We start from the raw sequence: 22,736 nt of genomic DNA, 5'->3' as shown, positions 1-22,736 counted from the left end.
GACATTCGGTCACATGACCAAGGAGCTATTGAAATGTTACATTTAGAAAAATTATTGTAAAATCATGTGAGATGAAAATAGACAAACTGACATGCTGACCAGACTGGACACGTCACGTGCGCGAGCGTCGTAAAATACATGTAGAAATCCATGTTATTCAATTATTGCACCCACACTGCTCGCGCGCGCCAACGAGCGTCTGCGACGCCAAGGGCTAAAATAGAACTCATTCCTATTTCTGACGCAGATCGCAGTGAAAGTCCTGCCTCTCCCATCTCCTCATTGGCTTATAGAAGCAGGGGGGCAATATAGAAGGGTAGTCAGTGGACATTCTGAACCTTGTTTGAAGTCATCAGGTCACATGACCAAGGAGCTATCAAAATTGTACATTTTGAAAAATTCATGTAAAATCATGTGAGATGAAAATGGACAAACTAAAGGATGTGCAATGTGTGTCTATGCAATCGGGTTAGTTACAACCAGTTTTTAAAGTGTTAGCAGTAATGGTTAAAGAGCTATTGAAATGTGAACATTTTGATTTGTCACTTTGTTGACGGTCCCTAACTGCTGTTGGTGGAAAACTACAGGCGAATATCCTTCGAATATCCAACCTGAAACTGTTTTTACCTCGGTCAATGCTAGCTGACTTACTTTTCCACTGTCGAAGCACTGTTTTCTGAAGCATTGTGCCCCGACAAAAAAAGTGGAGCCGTAACGTTATATATACCCTGTCAGAGATTGTAAATGGAGCTTCGTAGTATTCAATACCCTGAAGAAAGGTGAAGTATGAAACCACCCACACCCGTGTACACCTACTTATCACCTCGCACCTTATTCCCACCATTCTACTGATCCTTAAACCAGAGCTCATATGAGACAGATGTTTCTGCAGATATATTTTAACCACAAAATTAGATTGTGATTCTAAAGACAGAGGTTAGTGTCCTCTTATCCACGAGAGAAGTCAGTGAAATACTGTTTCTTCAGTCAGATCCCTCATCTCCTTAGTTGTTGTAATTATGTTCCTATTTATCATTTGAGAAGCCTTTGCTGCCAAACGGGAGGTTGCGTCAATTGAACTGACTTCAACAAACGTGGAGTGACTGCACGGATGCCCTTTGATGATCATTTAAGTCCGGATAAACTTGCTAAGGCAATAATTAAACGTTGGGAAATTGATGTTGTTCATAACCACTTTGTAGGTGTTCTGAAATAACTCCCTGGGTTTACCGTCATGCTGTGCATGTTTTGTCAGGACGTGTCATTTTAATTTGTTCGTTTTGAGCGACTCATTACTAAGCACTTCCCTGCACAAAACACATTGTGGGCGCTTCTGGTTATTTCTCAACGTTTGTATGAAGCGAGCGAGTGAGAATGACAAGGCAGTGGCTGACAGCGCATCATCTGCTGCTGAACCACAGCCCTGCAGCGTGTGGGTCGCGAAGTGATCTTCAATAAAACTGCAGAAAAAAAGATATCGTAAACAGCAAAGCACAAGGCATCTCCCTCCCACTCGCACAGCTGGCAAATTGAGCAGAGACACAGCTGCTAAGCAGAGAGCGCACTGAACAGAGAGTGCAGTTGCATTTGGCAAAATCAGTTCCAGTAATGAATGAAATAATTATACATTTACTCTGACGCGTCGTGACCCACCATTAGTGGTGGGCCCTTTAAAAAAGGCTGGGTTAGACAAACATCCAGGTCCTCGGCAGAAGAGGACAAATACATAGTGCCGCTGCAGGGAGGAAGACAGAAAAGAGGAAACCACCAGATATTCAGTTAACTGGCTGTTAACAGGGTATCAGTGTTTACACATGCACTTACTTGCACACCCGTAGAATGATGCCGGAGAGGATGGCTGATATTTTAAGTGCTCCTAACCAACTGTGCTATTTTAATAATGTATAGCTAAGCTAAGGCTAGTTTTTTCAAGCAGAAATTTGCATCCTGTTGTACAAACTCAAAACAGTTCTGGGACACTGTAAAGTCCATGGAGAATAGGAGCACCTCCTCCCAGCTGCCCACTGCAATGAGGCTAGGAAATACTGTCACCACCGATAAATCTACTACGATTGAGAATTTAAATAAGCATTTTTCTATGTCTGGCCATGCTTTCCACCTGGTTACCCCTACCCTGAACAACAGCCATCCACCCCCCATAGCAACTCGCCAAAGCCTCCCCCATTTCTCCTTCGCCCAAATCCAGATAGTTGATGTTCTGAAAGAGCTGCAAAATCTCGACCCCCCCTCCAAATCAGCCGGGCTAGACAATCTGGACCCTATCTTTCTAAAATGATCTGCCGAAATTGTTGCAACCCCTATTACTAGCCTGTTCAACCTCTCTTTTGTATCGTCTGAGATTCCCAAAGATTGGAAAGCTGCCGTGGTCATCCCCCTCTTCAAAGTATTCGGCCCCCTTGAACTTTGCGACCTTTTGCCACATTTCAGGCTTCAAACATAAAGATATAAAACTGTATTTTTTTGTGAAGAATCAACAACAAGTGGGACACAATCATGAAGTGGAATGACATTTATTGGATATTTCAAACTTTTTTAACAAATCAAAAACTGAAAAATTGGGCGTGCAAAATGATTCAAACAAAAGGTAAGGCACTGTACAGACCTATATCTATCCTACCCTGCCTTTCTAAGGTCTTCGAAAGCCAAGTTAACAAACAGATTACCGACCATTTCGAATCCCACCGTACCTTCTCCGCTATGCAATCTGGTTTCAGAACTGGTCATGGGTGCACCTCAGCCATGCTCAAGGTCCTAAACGATATCATAACCGCCATCAATAAGAGACATTACTGTGCAGCCGTATTCATCGACCTGGCCAAGGCTTTTGATTCTGTCAATCACCACATTCTTATCGGCCGACTCAACAGCCTTGGTTTCTCAAATGATTGCCTCGCCTGGTTCACCAACTACTTCTCTGATAGAGTTCAGTGTGTCAAATCGGAGGGCCTGTTGTCCGGACCTCTGGCAGTCTCTACGGGGGTGCCACAGGGTTCGATTCTCGGGCCGACTCTCTTCTCTGTATACATCGATGATGTCGCTCTTGCTGCTGGTGATTCTCTTATCCACCTCTACGCAGACGACACCATTCTGTATACTTCCAGCCCTTCTTTGGAAACTGTGTTAACCTCCAGACGAGCTTCAATGCCATACAACTCTCCGTGGTCCGTGGTCTCCAACTGCTCTTAAATGCAAGTAAAACTAAATGCATGCTCTTCAACCGATCGCTGCCCACACCTGCCCGCCGTCCAGCATCACTATGGACGGTTTTGACCTAGAATATGTGGACAACTAAAAATACCTAGGTGTCTGGTTAGACTGTAAACTCTCCTTCCAGACTCACATTAAGCATCTCCAATCCAAAATGAAATCTAGAATCAGCTTCCTATTTCGCAACAAAGCATCCTTCACTCATGCTGCCAAACATACCATCGTAAAACTGACCATCCTACCGATCCTTGATTTCGGCGATGTCATTTACAAAATAGCCTCCAACACTACAAAATAGCCTCTACTCAACAAATTGGATGCAGTCTATCACAGTGCCATCCGTTTTGTAACCAAAGCCCCATATAATACCCACCACTGCGACCTGTACACTCTCGTTGGCTGGCCCTCGCTTCATACTCGTCGCCAAACACACTGGCTCCAGGTCATCTACAAGTCCCTGCTAGGTAAAGCCCCGCCTTATCTCAGCTCACTGGTCACCATAGCTGCACCCACCCGTAGCACGTGCTCGAGCAGGTATATCTCACTTGTCACCCCCAAAGCCAATTCTTCCTTTGGCCGCCTTTCCTTCCAGTTCTCTGCTGCCAATGACTGGAACGAACTGCAAAAATCACTGAAGCTAGACTCATATTTCCCTCACTAGCTTTAAGCACCAGCTGTCCGAGCAGCTCACAGATCACTGCACCTGTACATAGCCCATCTGTAAATATCCCATCCAACTACCTCATCCCCATACTGTATTTATTTATTTATTTATCTTGCTCCTTTGTACCCCAGTATCTCTACTTGCACATTCATCTTCTGCACATCTACCATTCCAGTGTTTAATTGCTATATTGTAATTACTCATTTGCACATACTGTAAATGTACTTTTTCTACTGTATCATTGATTGTATGTTTGTTTATTCCATGTGTATCTCTGTGTTGTTGTATGTGTCGAACTGCTTTGCTTTATCTTGGCCAGGTCGTAGTTGCATTTAAAAAAAAAAAAAATCAATATTTTTCAAAAGTTGTTTGTAACTTATTTTTTTAAACTTATTTTGTACATAATGTTGCTGCTACCGTCTCCTATGACTGAAAATAACTTTCGAACAAAACAGCAAACAGCAAATCTCGTTCCTTTAATGAGTCCGACGCAAAGGATATACTGCTTTCTCGGGAACAGGCCCAAACCTGTCATTTGTGTGAAGAAAAGACTGAGAAGAAAGAAAATACGGAGAAAATGGGGGTGGAGGTCGGGCTGCCTTCTGGGAATTCGTAGGTGAGCGAGTAAACCCCCACTGCCATCTGTTCTATTGGCCAACGTGCAATCATTGGAAAATAAGATCCTACCAACGGGACATTAAAAACTGTAATATCTTATGTTTCACTGAGTCATGGCTGTTATCACGACATGAATAACATACAGCTGGCAGGTTTTACGCTTTTTTGGCAGGATAGAACAGCGGCCTCTGGTCATAAAAGGGGTGAGGTTCCTAAGTATATTTGTAAACACCAGCTGGTGCACGAAATCTAAGGAAGTCTCAAGGTTTTGCTCGCATATTTACCAAGAGAGATTTCATCTATATTCTTCGTAGCTGTCTATTTACCACCACAAACCGATGCTGGCACTAAGACCACACTCAGTGATCTGTATACGGCCATAAGCAAACAGGAAAACTCTCATCCAGAGGTGGCGCTCCTAGTGGCTGGGGACTTTAATGCAGGGAAACTTAAATCCTTTTGACCTAATTTCTACCAGCATGTTAAATGTGCAACCAGAGGGAAAAACCTCAAGACCACCTTTACTCCACACACAGAGACGCGTACAAAAATCTCCCTCGCCCTCCATTTGGAAAATCTGACCATAATTCTATCCTCCTGATTCCTGCTCACACGTAAAAACAAAAGCAGGAAGCAACAGTGACTCGGTCAATAAGAAAGTGGTCAGATAAACCAGATGGTAAGCTAGAGGACTGTTTTGCTAGCGCAGACTGGAATATGTTCTGGGATTTTTCCCATGGCATTGAGGAGTATGCAACATCAGTCACTGGCCTCATCAATAAGTGCATCGATGACATCATCCCCACAGTGACCGTACGTACATACCCCAACCAGAAGCCATGGATTACAGGCAATATCCGCACGGAGCTAAAGGGTAGAGCTGCCACTTTCAACGAGCGGGACTCTAACCATGGAAGCTTATAAGAAATACTGCTATGCCCTTCAATGAACCATCAAGCAGGCAAAGTGTCAATAAAGAGCTAAGATTAAATCCTACTACACCGGCTCTGACGCTCATCCGATGTGGCAGGGCCACGAGCCGCCCAGTGACACGAGCCTACCAGACGAGCTAAATTACTTATATGCTCGCTTCGAGGCAAGTAACACTGAAACATGCATGAGAGCATCAGCTGTTCCAGACGACTGTGTGATCATGCTCTCCGTAGCTGATGTGAGTAAGACCTTTAAACAGGTCAACATCCACAAGGCCGCAGGGCCAGGCGAATTACCAGGACGTGTACTCCGAGCATGCGCTGACCAACTGGCAAGTGTTTTCACTGAAATTTTCAACCTGTCCCTGACTGAGTCTGCAATGCCAACAAGTTTCAAGCAGACCACCATAGTCCATGTGCCCAAGAATACTAAGGTAACCTGCCTAAATGACTACCGGCCCGTAGCACTCACGTCTGTAGCCATGAAGTGCTTTGAAAGGCTGGTCATGGCTCACATCAACACCATTATCCCAGAAACACTAGACCCACTCCAATTTGCATACCGCCCCAACAGATCCACAGATGATGCAATCTCTATTGCATTCCACACAGCTCAGCGTTCAACACCATAGCGCCCTCAAAGCTCATCACTATGCTAAGGACCCTGGGGCTAAACACCTCCCTCTGCAACTGGATCCTGGACTTCCTGATGGGGCCGCCCCTAGGTAGTTTGGGTAGGTAACAACACATCCGCCATGCTGATCCTCGACACAGGGGCCCCTCAGGGGTGCATGCTGAGTCCCCTCCTGTACTCCCTTTCACTCATGACTGCATGGCAAGCCACGACTCCAACACCATCATCAAGTTTGCCGATGACACAACAGTGGTAGGTCTGATCACCAACAACGATGAGACAGCCTATAGGGAGGAGGTCAGAGACCTGGCCGTGTGGTGCCAGGACAACAATCTCTCCCTCAACGTGATCAAGACAAAGGAGATGATTGTGGCCTACAGGAAAAGGAGGACCGAGCACGCCCCCATTCTCATCGACGGGGCTGTAGTGGAGCAGGTTGAGAGCTTCAAGTTCCTTGGTGTCCACATCACCAACAAACTATCATGGTCCAAACACACTAAGACATGAAGAGTCGTGAAGAGGGCATGACAAAACCTATTCCCCCTCAGGAGACTCAAAAAGGTTCTACAGCTGCACCATTGAGAGCATTCTGACTGGTTCCATCACTGCCTGGTATGGCAACTGCTCGGCCTTCGAGAGTAGTGCATACGGCCCAGTACATCACTGGGGCCAAGCTTCCTGCCATCCAGTAAGTCTTAATAAAGAGAGATGTACAAGAAGCTAATATTTTAAGAATTGGCTGAAGAACTTGTAAAGGTAGATTGCAAGAAAAATGTCTCCTAGACAGTTACTTCTCTCCTTGTGAACACATCAACGTTGTTTTAGTACGATCCTGAACCTACGTAGGAACACATTAGGAAGTAAAGTGACCCTGGCCCGTATCCACAAAGTGTCTCAGAGTAGGAGTGCAGATCTAGGATCAGTTTAGTGTTTTAGCTCCTAGATCAGCACTCTGAGACGCTTTGTGAATAAGGACCCAGGCAAATATATATGTGCTCTCAACCAGCAGCCAATTTATCCATTGACAGAGGGTCATAAATCCATAACAGTAACATGTAGGAGCCTTGCTGCCTGTCCCAGTCTAGTTTATACACTATGTTCCAGTCATTAGGTCCCAATATATGATGGAAGTGCTGATGCTGAAGCCTTGTTTTCAGATCACAGTGCAATCTGTCAATCACTGATCTAACACTCCTTCACAGGCCAATCATGACATCATCCCAACGCTGAAACACACAGGATGGGGGGAAATCCCAGAAGTGTGAAACCATGGTAAACACGGATCTCAACGTGCCAAACACTATGGAAACCATGGGTCTCAAAGTGCCAATCACCGAGGATATATCAGGCTGACCTCTGACCCCTATCCTGGGAGGTTAACTCAAAGCAGCCTGAGTAAAGGCTGAAGCAGACTGAATATAAACGCAGACACATAGTCATTTCCTTATATGCCACACGTTGTCAGTAAGTGGTGGTCAACCACTGGTCAAAATACTAACATTCCTCTAGAGCAGGGGTGGGCAACTCCAGTCCTTGTGGGCCTGATTGGTGTCACATGTTTTCTCCATCCCTAGCAAACACAGCTGATTAATCAAACTGCATTCTAAACTGAAGATCATAATTAGGTGATTATTGGAATCAGGTGTGTTAACTGGGGCTGGGGCAAAACTGTGACCCCAATCAGGCCCTCGAGGACTGGAATTGCCCATCCCTGCTCTAGAGGCTGGAGAGTGGTGTCAGACAGACAGGGGTACATCATCCATGACTAGGAGGATGAGACATCAGACCATAGTGAGTTCTGGTCTCCTGCCACATGACACATTTCCCTTCTGAGGAACATCAGTGATGACTCATAGGTCAGTGTAGTGACGTACTGTAGAGCAGAACATTATTCACACTGTAGTGTAGATAGAGCAGAACATCACTGCTGAGTGAGGGGGTCAGCTACAGTGTCATCATTAGTATGCTACATCATTGTTAATTCAGGGCTCAGTGGCAGCGGTATGATTAGAATGTTGTGGACATGGCTACTGAGTGAGGGGTCAGCCAGGTGACATCATTAAGAAGGGACAGCACTAGCTACTGAGTGAGGGGTCAGCCTAGTGACGTCATTATGAATGGACAGCACTAGCTACTGAGTAACGGTGCTTTTAAGACAACTGGGAAAGATGAAAAAAAAACGAGCTCAAATCATGGCGTCCGTGATCTTCAGGTCGGAAAGTTGGATCCAAGTCGGATCTCGTTTTTTCAAAATTCCTGGTTGTCTTGAACCACTGAAGTCTGAAGTCAGACATTTCCGAGGTCCCAGCCTCGTGACATCACCAGCTACTGAGGGAGAAGGTCAGTTTAGTAGCATTATCAATAGGGAAGATTATAGGGAAAGTTGTTTTTCACTCCAGCTGAGAGGGACAATGCCCTAAGGTTTATGCACTCACTCACTGTTGTAAGTTGCTTTGGATAAAAGCATCTGCTAAACGGCATATATTATTTATTGTTATATTACATGCAGTAAACAGTTCATTGTCGGTTTACAGGTTGCCTAGATGAAGCTGAATCTTGACTTGTACAGTTTATAGTTTGAACCCATGCACCTCTATTCTTTATCTAAGACAAAGAGAATGGCAGGGTACTGTTCTTATGGTTCCCCCTGTCTGTAGGACAACTGTAGCCCTCTAGTAACCCAGTTTCACAGCATTACAGTTGGGTAGCTGAGCCTAGACATCCATCACTGTCAGCTAACTGAGAGCCTCACCTCATCTACCTGTCAGACTGGATGAATAGGGACCTGCGGTGGGCAAGGTGTAGAATACAGATGATGTATGACCTGAGAGGAACCCCACTGTTCTATTTAAACAGATTATACTCCCTTCTATTCTATTATAAGTAAATCGTTGAAGCAACTTTGCTTCTATTCTTTGTTATGAATGGGTTTTCTATAAACTTGCTTTGATCAAGTCATGACTTTTTGGACAGCTGTGGCTTCTTCTGTGGTATCCTCCCATGAACACCATTCTTGTTTAGTGTTTTACGTATCGTAGACTCGTCAACAGAGATGTTAGCATGTTCCAGTGATTTCTGTAAGTCTTTAGCTGACACTCAAGGATTCTTCTTAACCTCATTGAGTATTCTGCACTGTGCTCTTGCAGTCATCTTTGCAGGACGGCCACAAAGTCTTGCCTATGCCGCTCTGTACGATCACTCATTCATATATCTTTATGTACATATTCTTTATCCCCTTACACTTGTGTCTATAAGGTAGTAGTTTTGGAATTGTTAGCTAGATTACTTGTTGGTTATTACTGCATTGTCGGAACTAGAAGCACAAGCATTTCGCTAGGCTCGCATTAACATCTGCTAACCATGTGTATGTGACAAATAAAATTGGATTTGATTTGATTTGAAAGCGTGCAGTATTATGTAGAGCCAATCCCTTCCATCTCACATTGCTCAAATGAACAGAAAACCTGGTTTCAAAAAACAGACAAAGCAACGCCTCGCGTCATGCCTCTCCCCTATTTGACCTAGACATTTTGTGTGTATGTGTTGATTTGTAGACAATGTGTACCATTTTACATTTATGTAGTTCTGTCCTTGAGCTATTCTTGTCTATTAATGTTCTGTATTATGTCATGTTTCATGTTTCGTGTGGACCCCTAGAAGAGTAGCTGCTGCTTTTGCAACAGCTAATGGGAATCCAGATACAATAGTTTTTTGGGTATTTTATCTTCCTCCCACCCACACACAAAGGTCCCTGCACAGACCCCCAGCAACCTCCCTATTCCTTCTTCTTCAGTGTCCTCCTTCTTGACTATTTCTTCCCACACTTCCAGCGAAAAGGCTTCCCTCTCTCTAGGGCTGTAGCGGTCATGAAATTTCATCAGCCAGTGATTGTCAAGCAAATAACTGTCGGTCTCACTGTAATTGACCATTAATTAACATAAACATTTATCATCTTCTGGCTTCCACACATAGCCTACAAGCCACTGATGCAGACCTTTGGAATACCTATATTTTTTTTAAGTAAAATAAATACATGTAATATAGCCTACACCTTCACAATAAATCCATTATTTATTTTAGACAGGTCTAAAGAAGCATGATATGAAGATAATGTAGTCTAGTTCAGAAGAACAGAATAGCATACTCTGAGTTGTCCTTATGTTATGTCCTGATGTGGCTATGCCAAATGGCTGTAGGCTAAACTAGTTAATTTAGCAGACAAGATTTGCTTAGAATTCCGTGGCATTATATTTTATATTATTTTATAGTATGAAGAATACAAACGATTTGAGCGTGTGCGCACATGCAACTATTCTGTTTCTTTTGCTGGGCATCATTCACAAGTGATAGGCTAATATTGTCACCCATCAGACTATTCTGGATTTAATCTTGTCTTTACATATAGTAAATGATATATGTATGACATTTGTTTTGATTTAGAATGGACCATTATCATGCACCTGTCTCGAAACAGGGGCAGTGGGGAAAAAATACATGTCTGTGCACTTAAAGAGTGAATGGAGGATGCTTTTCCTGTGGTTCATTTCCAGCCAGGCAGCCTATACTCCTGTTGTAAAGATAAACAATGTGCTTAATACTAGGAAAGTTGAGAAATAAATATAGTAGGCCTAGTCTATAGAAAGCTGAGGCCATCACTCTATTTTCTCATACAATTGCATAGCCTATAAAAATGTGGTGGTAAATGAGCTCATGGGCTCTCATGATTAGATTGATTCGATTTTTGGTTACATTTGCGTTGATGTCAGAGTGATTCGAGGGACAATAGAGGGCTGAGTACCAGGCAGTTAGAAGGTTGATAGGCTACTAATGACCATCAGCAGCATCAGAGCTCGGAGAAGCCTAATTACCGTGACTAACCGGTCACATGGAATATGATGGCCTTCATGACTCGTGACCGCCGTTGTGGCGGTACTAAAGTCACCATAACAGCCCTACCTCTCTCTCCCCCTCCTTCATTCCTTCCTCTCTTTCCACTCTCCCTCCTGTGTGGCATCCCAAGCTTTAGAAAACCACCACTAGATTGAACAGGATTCACCACACTTGAACTGTATTGTTACACACACACACACAAGCACACCACCCTGCTATTCAGAATAATACATGACAACACAGTAGCGATATCTAGATTAGAGATATCCAGATTAGAGATAACAGACATACAACATACTCACATGTATCTGAGTTCTGACTCTCTTCTGACCAGCACATCTCGAATCCTGTCAATCTTGAACAGCTCTCCCTCGATGTCATCTATGGTGATGGTGGAGTCTGCCATGGAGACGATGTCCTCTTCTGATCAGAGAGAAAGACAGACAAACATTCTGTTTTTTCTATTAAACTCCTTTCCAGTTCTACTTTTTGGAATGATATGGATATGGTAGAATAGGTAGGCAAACGTGTGCTCACGCGCAAACATGCACACACACACACACACACAGTCGCACATGCACACACACACACACACAGTTGGATTGGCACAGCAAAATAACATTGTGACAAGATAAAGCTCGCCTATGCATAAATATGGCTGTATCACACATGTCCTACTGTAGCATCATGGATAAGGTAGCTTGGGACAAGATCATCTTCTTTGTATGCTGCCAAGCAAAACATTGATTTTGTCTGGTTCAATGCAGGCTAAGGAATTAAATTAGTGTTTGTTCCAGGATTAATCAAATACATACAGTTGAAGTCGGAAGTTTGAATACACCTTAGCCAAATACATTTAAACTCAGTTTTTCACAATTCCTGACATTTAATCCTAGTAAAAAATCCCTGTCTTAGGTCAGTTAGGCTCACCACTGTTTTTTTAAGAATGTGAAATGTCAGAATAATAGTAGAGAGAATGATTATTTCAGATTTGATTTATTTCATCACATTCCCAGTGGGTCAGAAGTTTACATACACTCAAATAGTATTTGGTAGCATTGCCTTCAAATCGTTTAACTTGGATCAAACGTTTCAGGTAGCCTTCCACAAGCTTCCCACAATAAGTTGGGTGAATTTTAGCCCATTTCTCCTGACAGAGCTGGTGTAACTGAGTCAGGTTTGTAGGCCTCCTTGCTTGCACACGCTTTTTCAGTTCTGCCCACACATTTTATATAGGATTGAGATCAACTCCAATACCTTGACTTTGTTGTCCTTAAGCCATTTTTCCACAACTTTGGAAGTGTGCTTGGGGTCATTGTCCATTTGGAAGACTCATTTGCGACCAAGCTTTAACTTCCTGACTGATGTCTTGAGATGTTGCTTCAATATATCCACATAATTTTCCTACCTCATAATGCCATCTATTTTGTGAAGTGCACCAGTCCCTCCTGCAGCAAAGCACCCCCACAACATGATGCTGCCACCCCCATGCTTCACAGTTGAGATAGTGTTCTTCGGCTTGCAAGCCTCCCCCTTTTTCCTCCAAACATTACAATGGTCATTATGGCCAAACAGTTCTATTTTTGTTTCATCAGACCAGAGGACATTTCTCCAACAAGTACGATCTTTGTCCCCATGTGCAGTCGCAAACTGTAGTCTGGCTTTTTAATGGCGGTTTTGTAGATGTGGCTTCTTCCTTGCTGAGCAGCCTTTCAGGTTATGTCGATATAGGACTCATTTTACTGTGGATATAGATACTTTTGTACCTGTTTCCTCCAGCATCTTCACAAGGAAATTTACTGTTGTTCTGGGATTGATTTGCACTTTTCGCACCAAAGTATGTTCATCTCTAGGAGCCAGAACGCATCTCCTTCCTGAGCGGTTTGATGGCTGCTTGGTCCTATGGTGTGTATACTTGCGTACTATTGTTTGTACAGATAAACATGGTACCTTCAGGCGTTTGGAAATGGCTCCCAAGGATGAACCAGACCTGTGGAGGTCTACTTTTTTTTTCTGAGGTCTTGGCTGATTTCTTTTGATTTTCCCATGATGTCAAGCAAAGAGGCACTGAGTTTGAAGGTAGGCCTTGAAATACATCCATAGGTACACCTCTAATTGACTCAAATTATGTCAATTAGCCTATCAGAAGCTTCTAAAGCCATGACATAATGTTCTGGAATTTTCCAAGCTATTTAAAGGCACAGTCAACTTAGTGTATAAACTTCTGACCCACTGGAATTGTGATGATAATCTGTCTGTAAACAATTGTTGTAAAAATGACTTGTGTCATGCACAAAGTGTCCTAACCGACTTGCCAAAACTATAGTTTGTTAACAAGAAATGTGTGGAGTGGTTGAAAAATGAGTTTTAATGATTCCAACCTAAGTGTATGTAAACTTCCGACTTCAACTGTACACAGCAAAAACTGAAAAACAGAGAGATATGCTTCTTAAAAAAATAAATCTAGCCGGTGCCTAGCACTTTATCTCTGATGAAAACAATTAATTAAGTCACAAAATCCACGCTTTGGCAGCAAGTTGGAGGCTTCTTCCTCAGTCATTGTTATGAGAAACGTTGAAGGTAAACACTTTTCAGTCTTTGAGTAAAAAGACTTTTTACCAATTTCCCAGCGTGTGAGAAGCAGAGGTAGAAGAACTGTGTTCCTTGTAATTACTGTTGATGGTCTGAACCCATGGAGACTCTGGGGAACCATTTGAGAAAAGAGTTGACTGTCCGAGTGCTCTGGTGCAGACTGGCTCACACAGTGAGTGAGTTAGTGAGTAAATGAGAGAGACACTGAGCGAGAGAAAGAGAAGGTTTGCGCGCGAGTGAGTCTGCCTATGAGTGTCCTCTCTCCCTCACCCCCTCTGAGCGGAATATAAATCACCAAAATAAGTCTAAGTATGAACAGCTTCTTATGGGGTTTTACAACGGCGGCCAGACATCAGCACAAGGAAATACCTAACAGAATGACATTATAATAAATACTAATGTCTATGTCAATGTGCATTTCTTGAATTTATGCAGGGCACACCTTGCCAGGCCATTTCTTTAAGTTGCTTAATAACATTTACTTGGCTTTATACTACTTTGGTAACCAGAGTGTAATTGCTACTGGTAGTTTACCATCCTTTACCTCTATTCCATCTAACCTGCTGTTACATCATGTGATCATAGATAACCTTTATAAGCTTCGTCACATCTCAGCCACTATATCTCACTCATTTATCTGTCTGCCCCAAGCTGTTAACATCAAGCTTTGTTTTCCCTCAGTCCCAATAACTAGTGTGAGATGGAGCCAGTTCAAAACGTTTCAGCTTCAGACCCGGTGCAGAATTTCAATCGAGCTAAACACTCTGCCATGACATCAAACATTCCACTGCGTCCACCGCCCCAACTCCCTATTGCTTTCACAGATTTATGCCTACTTGTCGCACACAAGAGAATTATACATTTATTTACCATCTCATCCTAGATCAGTATTTCTTGATCAAACGTTCAACTGCATCCATTCTCCACAACTGCTTATTTCTTTCGCAGATTTACACCTTCAGGTCACAGAAAAAAACTGATTATACATGGATTTAACTTTATTTACTGATCCTAGTCCTGTCAGAAAGACCAGTAATTCCTTGTTGAAGGCGTATTGAGGTATGCTGATGAGTGTCCTGTGTGCCAAAAGACTGTGTTAGCCTGCTGAGCTAAAGGAAGTCAGAGGTTCAACAGTTCGGTCAGTCTGCCTTCTCTTCCTCCGAGTCTCTTCTGAGTCTCGTCTGCTGGTGTCTTGGTTCCCTAGCGGCTCTGCTAACTAACTCTCCCCCGCTGTTGAGCTGCTCTGTGTTGAGCCCGACTAACTGAGACACCAGCTGGGCTGGGGATTGAGAAACCTCACACCACCACCACTGACTGAACAGAGAATCTGATAGTCTCATCCCTCAGGAGGAAGAAGGAGACTGTCTACTTTTATACTCTTTACCATGGCAAATACATACAAGATGTGTGTTTTGTCTGAAAGTCAATTGAAAATAAAGCAGAGAGAGAAGGGTGGGGGAGAGCGAGAGAGAGATATCCTTTTCTCCTCCTCACACATAGGCTAGCCCCAGGGATGGAAGGCTAGACTGGGCTTGATGTGCAGAATCAGATATAACATCCTTTGAGGGAGCTGAAAGGAAGAGAAGAGGTGTATTCTAACTAGCACCAGTGGTGCGTTGTTACATCTGCTCCTGCCACGCCCTCTACTGCTCATCCTGTGTCTCCTTGACCTGCCGCCACTCCCCCAGTACTCTCTCCCTCCCTCTGTGTGATTGTGTGGGTGGAGACAGGTGTGCTGGAGTCAGAGCAGATCCCCACCAGCTGCAACCTGTTCCATAATCAAGACCTCTACAAATACTCGGCCTGCCACTTCCACGCTGCCAGATCATAATCTCTAATCAGTCAGTCTACGCTTCTAGCTGTTTGGTACTGTTAGATCATGTTATCCTGTTGTGCCAGTTTTCCTGGCCTGATGCTGGTTTCCTCTCCGCTACATTTCCACCCGCTCTGACTCTGGTCCCTGTCTCCAGTCCCACATCTCGTCATCCTGCTACTCTGTCCTGGATTCCCCTCCGGACCTGCTTACCCTGTCCCGACCCCTTTCACTCCAGCCTCAGCCTCAGCACCTGGTTTCCTGCAACCCGCCCGAGCTTCCCCTGACCTGCACTCCATCTTCCCCCTGTGTTTCAATAAATACCTTGGTTACTTCATCCCAGTCTCCTCATCTGAGTCTGTTCTTGGGTTCCCCTGTTCCACTCTGTGTAACATGCGTGGGTAAAATCACTGGGGAAGCCAAGCCACTGTCGACTCATCCACAAAAAAAGTTATAATACAACCTATATAGCATGTACAGTAACAGACAGTTACATGTAAGCTAGTTAATGTTTCTGACATTTTTCGGTCCACTAAACAACTATTGATGTAGCACCACGGAGAGTCACCGCAAGTCACAAAGAAAACAGGAGCTGCCTCCACTATTCCGGCACCATTTCAACTTCAACATTTCAACATCATCAAATCACCTCTGCTGAGTCTAATACAGTGACAACTCAACGATACCAAAAACTATTTAGTCCAATCAATGTAAGCTAAATATGATGTGGCTGTCCATGGTTCTGATTTGTGTGTGTGTGTGTGCATGTTTGGGTAAGTAGAGAAACATGTTGACTCACCCTACTTGTAGAGAAAAGCCAATGCCATCCTCCTCTCTTTGATGTTGACGAAACATTCTATCACTCTGTCATACAGTACATTATTTTCATTTTTGTTGTCCTAGGCTACTTGGCTAAAATGCTTGCTCGCTAGCCTAACTTCCATTCATGGCAAACTTTGGCTAGTTAACATTATCCTTCTACATCTAGCTACATATTTAACTTGTATCAAATCAAATGTTATTAGTCACATGCTGTCACGACATCTGCCGAAGTCATTGCCTCTCCTTGTTCGGGAGGTGCTCGGCGTTTGACGTCACCGGTCTTCTAGCCATCATTGATCCTTTTTTCATTTTCCATTGGTTTTGTCTTGTCTTCCCACACACCTGTTTTCAATCCCATTCATTACCTGTTGTGTATTTAACCCTCTGTTTCCCCTCATGTCTTTGTCAGAGATTGTTTTATTGTCAGTGTAGTGTGATTGTTGTATAGGTGCGCGTCGGGTCCTCGTACCCATGTTTGTTTGTTTATGTACATTTAGTGTTATGGAGCATACTCCGTGGACTTTATTAAAAGACTCAATTTTTCACTCCATTTGACTCTCCTGCGCCTGACTTCCCTGCCACCTATTACACCTATGCATGACACATGCACCGAATACAACAGGTGTAGACCTTATAGTGAAATGCTTGCTTACAAGACCTTAACCAACAATGCAGTTTTAAGAAAAATACCCCCCAAAAAGTAAGACGGGTTGGATGAGCGTTGTGTTAAGAAGCAGTGCGGCTTGGTTGGGCTGTGTTTTGGAGGACGCATGGCTTTCGACCTTTGTCTCTCCCGAGCCCGTACGGGAGTAGTAGCGATGAGACAAGATAGTAACTACGAACAATTGGATACCACGAAATTGGGGAGAAAAGGGGTTAAAATTTAAAATATATTTTTTTAAAGAATTGCCATTATAATCATTGACCAGTACGGAGAAAAAAGTAAAAGCACAAGTACAAATCCCTATCTCTATCCATGGCTAATTTAGGAAAGGGACCATTTCAGCTAGCTGGCTAGCTAGCCAAAGGAGGACAACAAGACAACGAGATGCAGCAATTCAAGTTTTTCTATCAATGACGTATGCTCTCAATGGGATTTGAGAGCATACTTTTTTTTGGTGCGCCGGAACCATTCACAGTTGAGCTCGCTCAGTTTAGCTCAACACTGATTGGGAGACCAGATGCTCGCTGGCTTACTTTGCATTCAATGCTACGGGTGGCCACAATGTCCTACTCATTTGGACCAGACAGCATCAGATAGATGGCCTACACACAGAGAGACAGCACTGTTTTGCTCACTCAGATGCTTTCTCCTGTGAGTTACATTCAGCCTTTTGCCAATTGAAGGAAAATGATGAAACACAGAGAGACTAAAGATAAATTATGGTATGTTTTTTCTGTTCATTTTCGGGGGGGGGGGGGGGGGGGGGGGGGGGGGAGTCTGGCTTCCCTTGGCATCCATGAATACACACCACTGCTGACTAGGCTCTGTGACCTTTGGCTTGTACTGAGAGAGAAAAGAGACTTCATGACTATCGGCAGTGTATATTCACTCTTATCCCTTTGGCATCTGTCAGCATTGTATTGTGTACAAGCCTGAGACTCCCAAAGAGCCAAAGCAGTCAGCTTTCTCAGCCAGGCACAAAGGACGCATACTTAGCTATATGAATCTTCAGAGAGACGCTCAGCTGTGTTACTACAGTATGACACACTTCCTGGTGTGACCAGCTATGAGAGCGCTTACGTCAAGACAGCCATGGCACTTTCACTCCGGAGGGAGGGGTGGTCTCATCATAAAGACTGATTAGTGGACTCTGGATCGTAAAAACTTGCCAATGTTTCGAACTCCATTGAAGTAAACCTGACAACACTCCCAACATCTCCTGAAGTTCAAACCTCTCTATAACTCTATTGTCTTTAGTGTCTATTCCCATCCCTCCTCTGACCTACACTTCCTCACTGTTAAGGACAACACCAGTGGCACGTTGGGATTTCAAAATGCCACAACAGGTTTCCCAAAAGCCATCAGTGAGAGGTTCACTGTGTACCCAGCCTCCGGCACCCATTACCTTGACAGCCATCATCACGTCTGGGGCTGAGAGGTTGGTCGGGTCTGGTGGAACTAGGCGGCATGTTCACACCCCTGCACTAAGGGAAAGAGATCGGAGTAGGGCTGGAGGGGGGTCATCCCTGGAGCTAGAGCTAGGGTCACTGTGAGAGTGCATAGCAGAAGTGTGTGTGTAATAGTGTGTGTATGTGTGTGTAATAGTGTGTGTGTAATAATGTGTGTGAGTGTGTGTAGAGAGAGAAATTCATAATAGAGACACTGGAAGAACAGTCATCCAATTCCTCTGCAGAGCTTCCCATGTTGAGACAACTTCTGTGTTCCAAACTCAAACCTTGCTCTGCAGAACTAACTTTAAAAGTTTGACTGCGGCTTGCTCTAAGTCCATGTCTCTCACCCTCCCTAAGAGAATGTCTAGCACACTGTCACTGCCAATTGGAGGACACTACTGTTAGCCAACCATTACACGTTAGCATTCATCATCCACATAGCATATGTAATGTAGCATAGAACAATGAGAGAGAGAGAGAGAGAGAGAGAGAGAGAGAGAGAGAGAGAGAGAGAGAGAGAGAGAGAGAGAGAGAGAGAGAGAGAGAGAGAGAGAGAGAGAGAGAGAGAGAGAGAGAGAGAGAGAGAGAGAGAGAGAGAGAGAGAGAGAGAGAGAGAGAGAGAGAGAGAGAGAGAGAGAGAGAGAGAGAGAGAGAGATTCAGATCCCTCATTTTGAGGAAGTGCAGTAATAGCCTACAGGTATTTTGATTGAAGAGAAATAGAAGATAATGACTAAAACAATAAAGTGTTTAGTTACAAAAATATATATAAATTATTCTCAACAAACAAACAATTTCCTATTCCTTTTGTTGTTGAAACATGAAAGCAAAAGGAGAATGACTGAGAGAATTGTTGATGTAATGATATCAATAGTGTGGGAACAGTGTGTCCGACGCCTTGCAAAACTGACACTCACAGTGTTCTCTTCCATTCTCAATGTCCTGTTAAGTCTCATCAGCAGGCCATCATCTATCATTTGTGGTGCAATTTACTGACTATAATGGCGTACACCCTGTGACTGTACACATTATTCTAAAATGGACACACACGTTATTGAAAAAACTCACTTATGGCTTTACATCACCTGCCATCACATGGTTGGAGAGTTACTTATTCAATAGAACCCAGCGAGTGTCCTTCAATGGAAGCTTCTCTAACGTCAGATATGTACAGTGTGGTATCCCTCAGGGCAGTTGCCTTGGGCCATTACTCTTCTCAATTTTTAAAAACGATTTGCCACTTGTCTTACAAGAAGCTACAGTCAGTGTCAGAATGGGTCATTAACAATAAACTGGCCTTAAATACATCTAAAACCAAAAGTATTGCATTTGGTTCAAAGCGTTCTCCTAGACCTAAACCTCAAATGGAGTTGTGCATTAAGGGTGTGACCATTGAACAAGTGGAAGAAGCTGAACTCATGGTCAAGTCATATTGACACAGCTGTTGTAAAGATGGGGAGAGGTATGTCTGTTATAAAAAGATGTTCTGCGTTTTTGACAAAACTGTACTACTTCAGGCGCGGATCTTGATTACTGTCTGGTAATATGGTCAGGTGGAGCAAAGAAAGACCTATTAAAGCTGCAGCAGGCTCAAAATAAAGCAGCACACCTTGTCCTTAACTGGACACAAAGAACTAACGTCAACAACATGCATAATAGTATTTCATGTTTGAGGGTTTAGGAGAAATTGACAACTTCTCTTGTAGTCTTTTTAAGAAACATTTGTGTGTTGAAAATGCCTAAACATTTGAATAATCAATTTGAATACACTTCAAACAGACATACACTGTACATACCGCACCAGACACACCACTATGGGTTTCTTCACTGTACCCAAACTAAAAACAGATGTAATGCGTCACTCAGTTACAGTGCCTTCGGAAAGTATTCAGACCCCTTGACTTTGTCCACATTTTGTTACCTTACAGCCTTATTCTAAATTTGATTAAATAAAAACAATAAAAGAAATCTACACACAATACCCCATAATGACAAAGTGAAAACAGGTTTTGGGATTATAATAAAAATAAAAAACAGAAAAACCTTATTTACATAAGTATTCAGACCCTTTGCTATGAGACTCGAAATTGAGCTCAGGTGCATCCTGTTTCCATTGATCATCGTTGAGATGTTTCTACAACTTGATTGGAGTCCACCTGTGGTAAATTCAATTGATTGGACATGATTTGGAAAGGCACACACCTGTCTACATAAGGTCCCACAGTTGTCAGAGCAAAAACCAAGCCATGAGGTCGAAAGAATTGTCCGTCTACTGTATCTTGCCTATGCTGCTCTGTACCATCACTCATTCATATATCCTTATGTACATATTCTTTATCCCCTTACACTGTGTATAAGACAGTAGTTTTGGAATTGTTAGTTAGATTACTTGTTGGTTATTACTGCATTGTCAGAACTAGAAGCACAAGCATTTCGCTACACTCGCATTAACATCTGCTAACCATGTGTATGTGACAAATAAAATTTGATTTGATTTAGACAGGATTGTGTCGAGACACAGATCTGGGGAAGGGTACCAAAAAAATTATGGAGCATTGAAGGTCCCTAAGAACACAGCAGCCTCCATCATTCTTAAATGGAAGAAGTTTGGAACCACCAAGACTCTTCCTAGAGCTGGCCGCCCAGCCAAACTGAGCAATCAGGGGAGAAGGGCCCTCTAGAGTTTCTCTGTGGAGATGGGAGAAACTGCCAGAAGGACAACCATCTCTGCAGCACTCCACCAATCGGTTATTTATGGTAGAGTGGCCAGATGGAAGCCACTCCTCAGTAAAAGGCACATGACAGCCTGCTTGCAGTTTGCCAAAAGGCACCTAAAGACTCTCAGACCATGAGAAACAAGATTCTCTGGTCTGATGAAACCAAGATTGAAATCTTTGGCCTGAATGCCAAGCGTCACGTCTGGAGGAAACCTGGCACCATCCCTACGGTGAAGCATGGTGGTGGCAGCATCATGCTGTGGGGATGTTTTTCAGCGATAGGGACTGTGAGACTAGTTAGGATCGAGGCAAAGATGAATGGAGCAAAGTACAGAAAGATACTTGATGAAAACCTGCTTCCGAGTGCTCAGGACCTCAGACTGGGGCAAAGGTTCACCATCTAACAGGACAACGACCCTAAGCACACAGCCAAGACAATGCAGGACTGGCTTCGGGACAAGTCTCTGAATGTCCTTGAGTGGTCCAGCCAGAGCCCGGATTTGAACCCGATCGAACATCTCTGGAGAGACCTGAAAATAGCTATGCAGCAACGCTCCCCATCCAACCCGACAGAGCTTGAGAGGATCTGCAGAGAAGAATGGGAGAGACTCCCCAAATACAGGTGTGCCAAGCTTGTAGTGTCATACCCAAGAAGACTCAAGGCTGTAATCGCTGCCAAAGGTTCTTCAGCAAAGTACTGAGTAAAGGTTCTGAATACTTATGTGAATTTGATATTTAATTTGTATTTATTTTTTATTAGCAATCATTTCTAAAAAACAGTTTTTGCTTTGTCATTATGGGTTATTTTGTGTAGATTGATGATGGGAAAAAAAAACAATTTAATCAATTTTAGAATAAAGCTGTAACTTAACAAAATGAGGAACTAGTCAAGGGGTCTGAATACTTTCCGAAGGCAGTGTCTGTTTAGAGCCATGTCATCATGGAATACTCAGGCAAAAGCAAGTTTAACTATTAAAAACGGATTTTTTTTAAACATATTCTATCACAGCACCTCTCCTCTTTCTAAAGATCAAATGTAACTGTACTGTATATGTATATGAATAGTGTGTCAATATAATTTGTATTTTTTCTTGGTGTCTTTCCAATATAGAACTCTTATATTCTTTTTTATTTTGAATGTCATGTCCTTGTCTATAACTGTTCTGTACTTTGTCATGTATTTGTACGTTTTGTGTGGACCACAGGAAGAGTTAGCTGCTGCATGTGCAGTAGTTGACGGGATCCTAATGAACTAAAATAAGCCCTCTAGTTACAGCTGTTGACTGCCACCTGTAGACGTGCATTATGAAACAAACATCAACGTCTGCATGCAACTGCAAGCATTTCCCCTGTAATAAATACTATTGTCTTCACTTTTCAAGTCAATTATGCACACACAAACAGTTCCATGTATTTACCTGTTTTGGAATTGTCTGTATTCCATTTAGTGCATTCCAGAGAGCCGTACTGATGTGAGGATCCGTGTTTATTTTCCTTTTCCATCTCTCAACCCTGGGTTCGATTCCAAACTGGTCAAGGATGCGCTGTCAAACAAGTACAATGCTGTGTCTTGGGAACCGAAGGAAAACTAACAAGAAAAGGCAACTGGAGCAGTCTATGCGCACAGCCTTTCATTAAGTACCAAGCTGCATGGCAGAGAATTGTGTAAAAACGCTTCCACAACGTGCTGGTGTTGTCACGCTCTTGCCGTTA

The 22,736-nt window shown here is 43.3% G+C and overlaps 1 protein-coding gene across 1 annotated transcript in view; it reads right to left on the bottom strand.

Annotated features, from left to right (window-relative positions):
• LOC109865808 (bMERB domain-containing protein 1) overlaps window positions 1–22,674 on the bottom strand; it is a 36,072-nt gene extending 13,398 nt beyond the window's left edge. The window contains exons 1-2 of the mRNA XM_020454253.2: window positions 22,442–22,674; window positions 11,269–11,389 (exon numbers count right to left, since the gene is read on the bottom strand). Of these exons, the coding sequence (XP_020309842.1) occupies window positions 11,269–11,389; window positions 22,442–22,526 (206 nt within the window). The 5' untranslated portion in view covers window positions 22,527–22,674. The remainder of the gene's footprint in view (window positions 1–11,268; window positions 11,390–22,441) is intronic.
• Between the last annotated feature and the right edge of the window lie 62 nt (window positions 22,675–22,736).

Source organism: Oncorhynchus kisutch, linkage group LG20 (genome assembly GCF_002021735.2).
Source record: "Oncorhynchus kisutch isolate 150728-3 linkage group LG20, Okis_V2, whole genome shotgun sequence".
NCBI classification, from domain to species: domain Eukaryota; kingdom Metazoa; phylum Chordata; class Actinopteri; order Salmoniformes; family Salmonidae; genus Oncorhynchus; species Oncorhynchus kisutch.
This window is presented reverse-complemented; position numbering and strand designations above follow the sequence as displayed.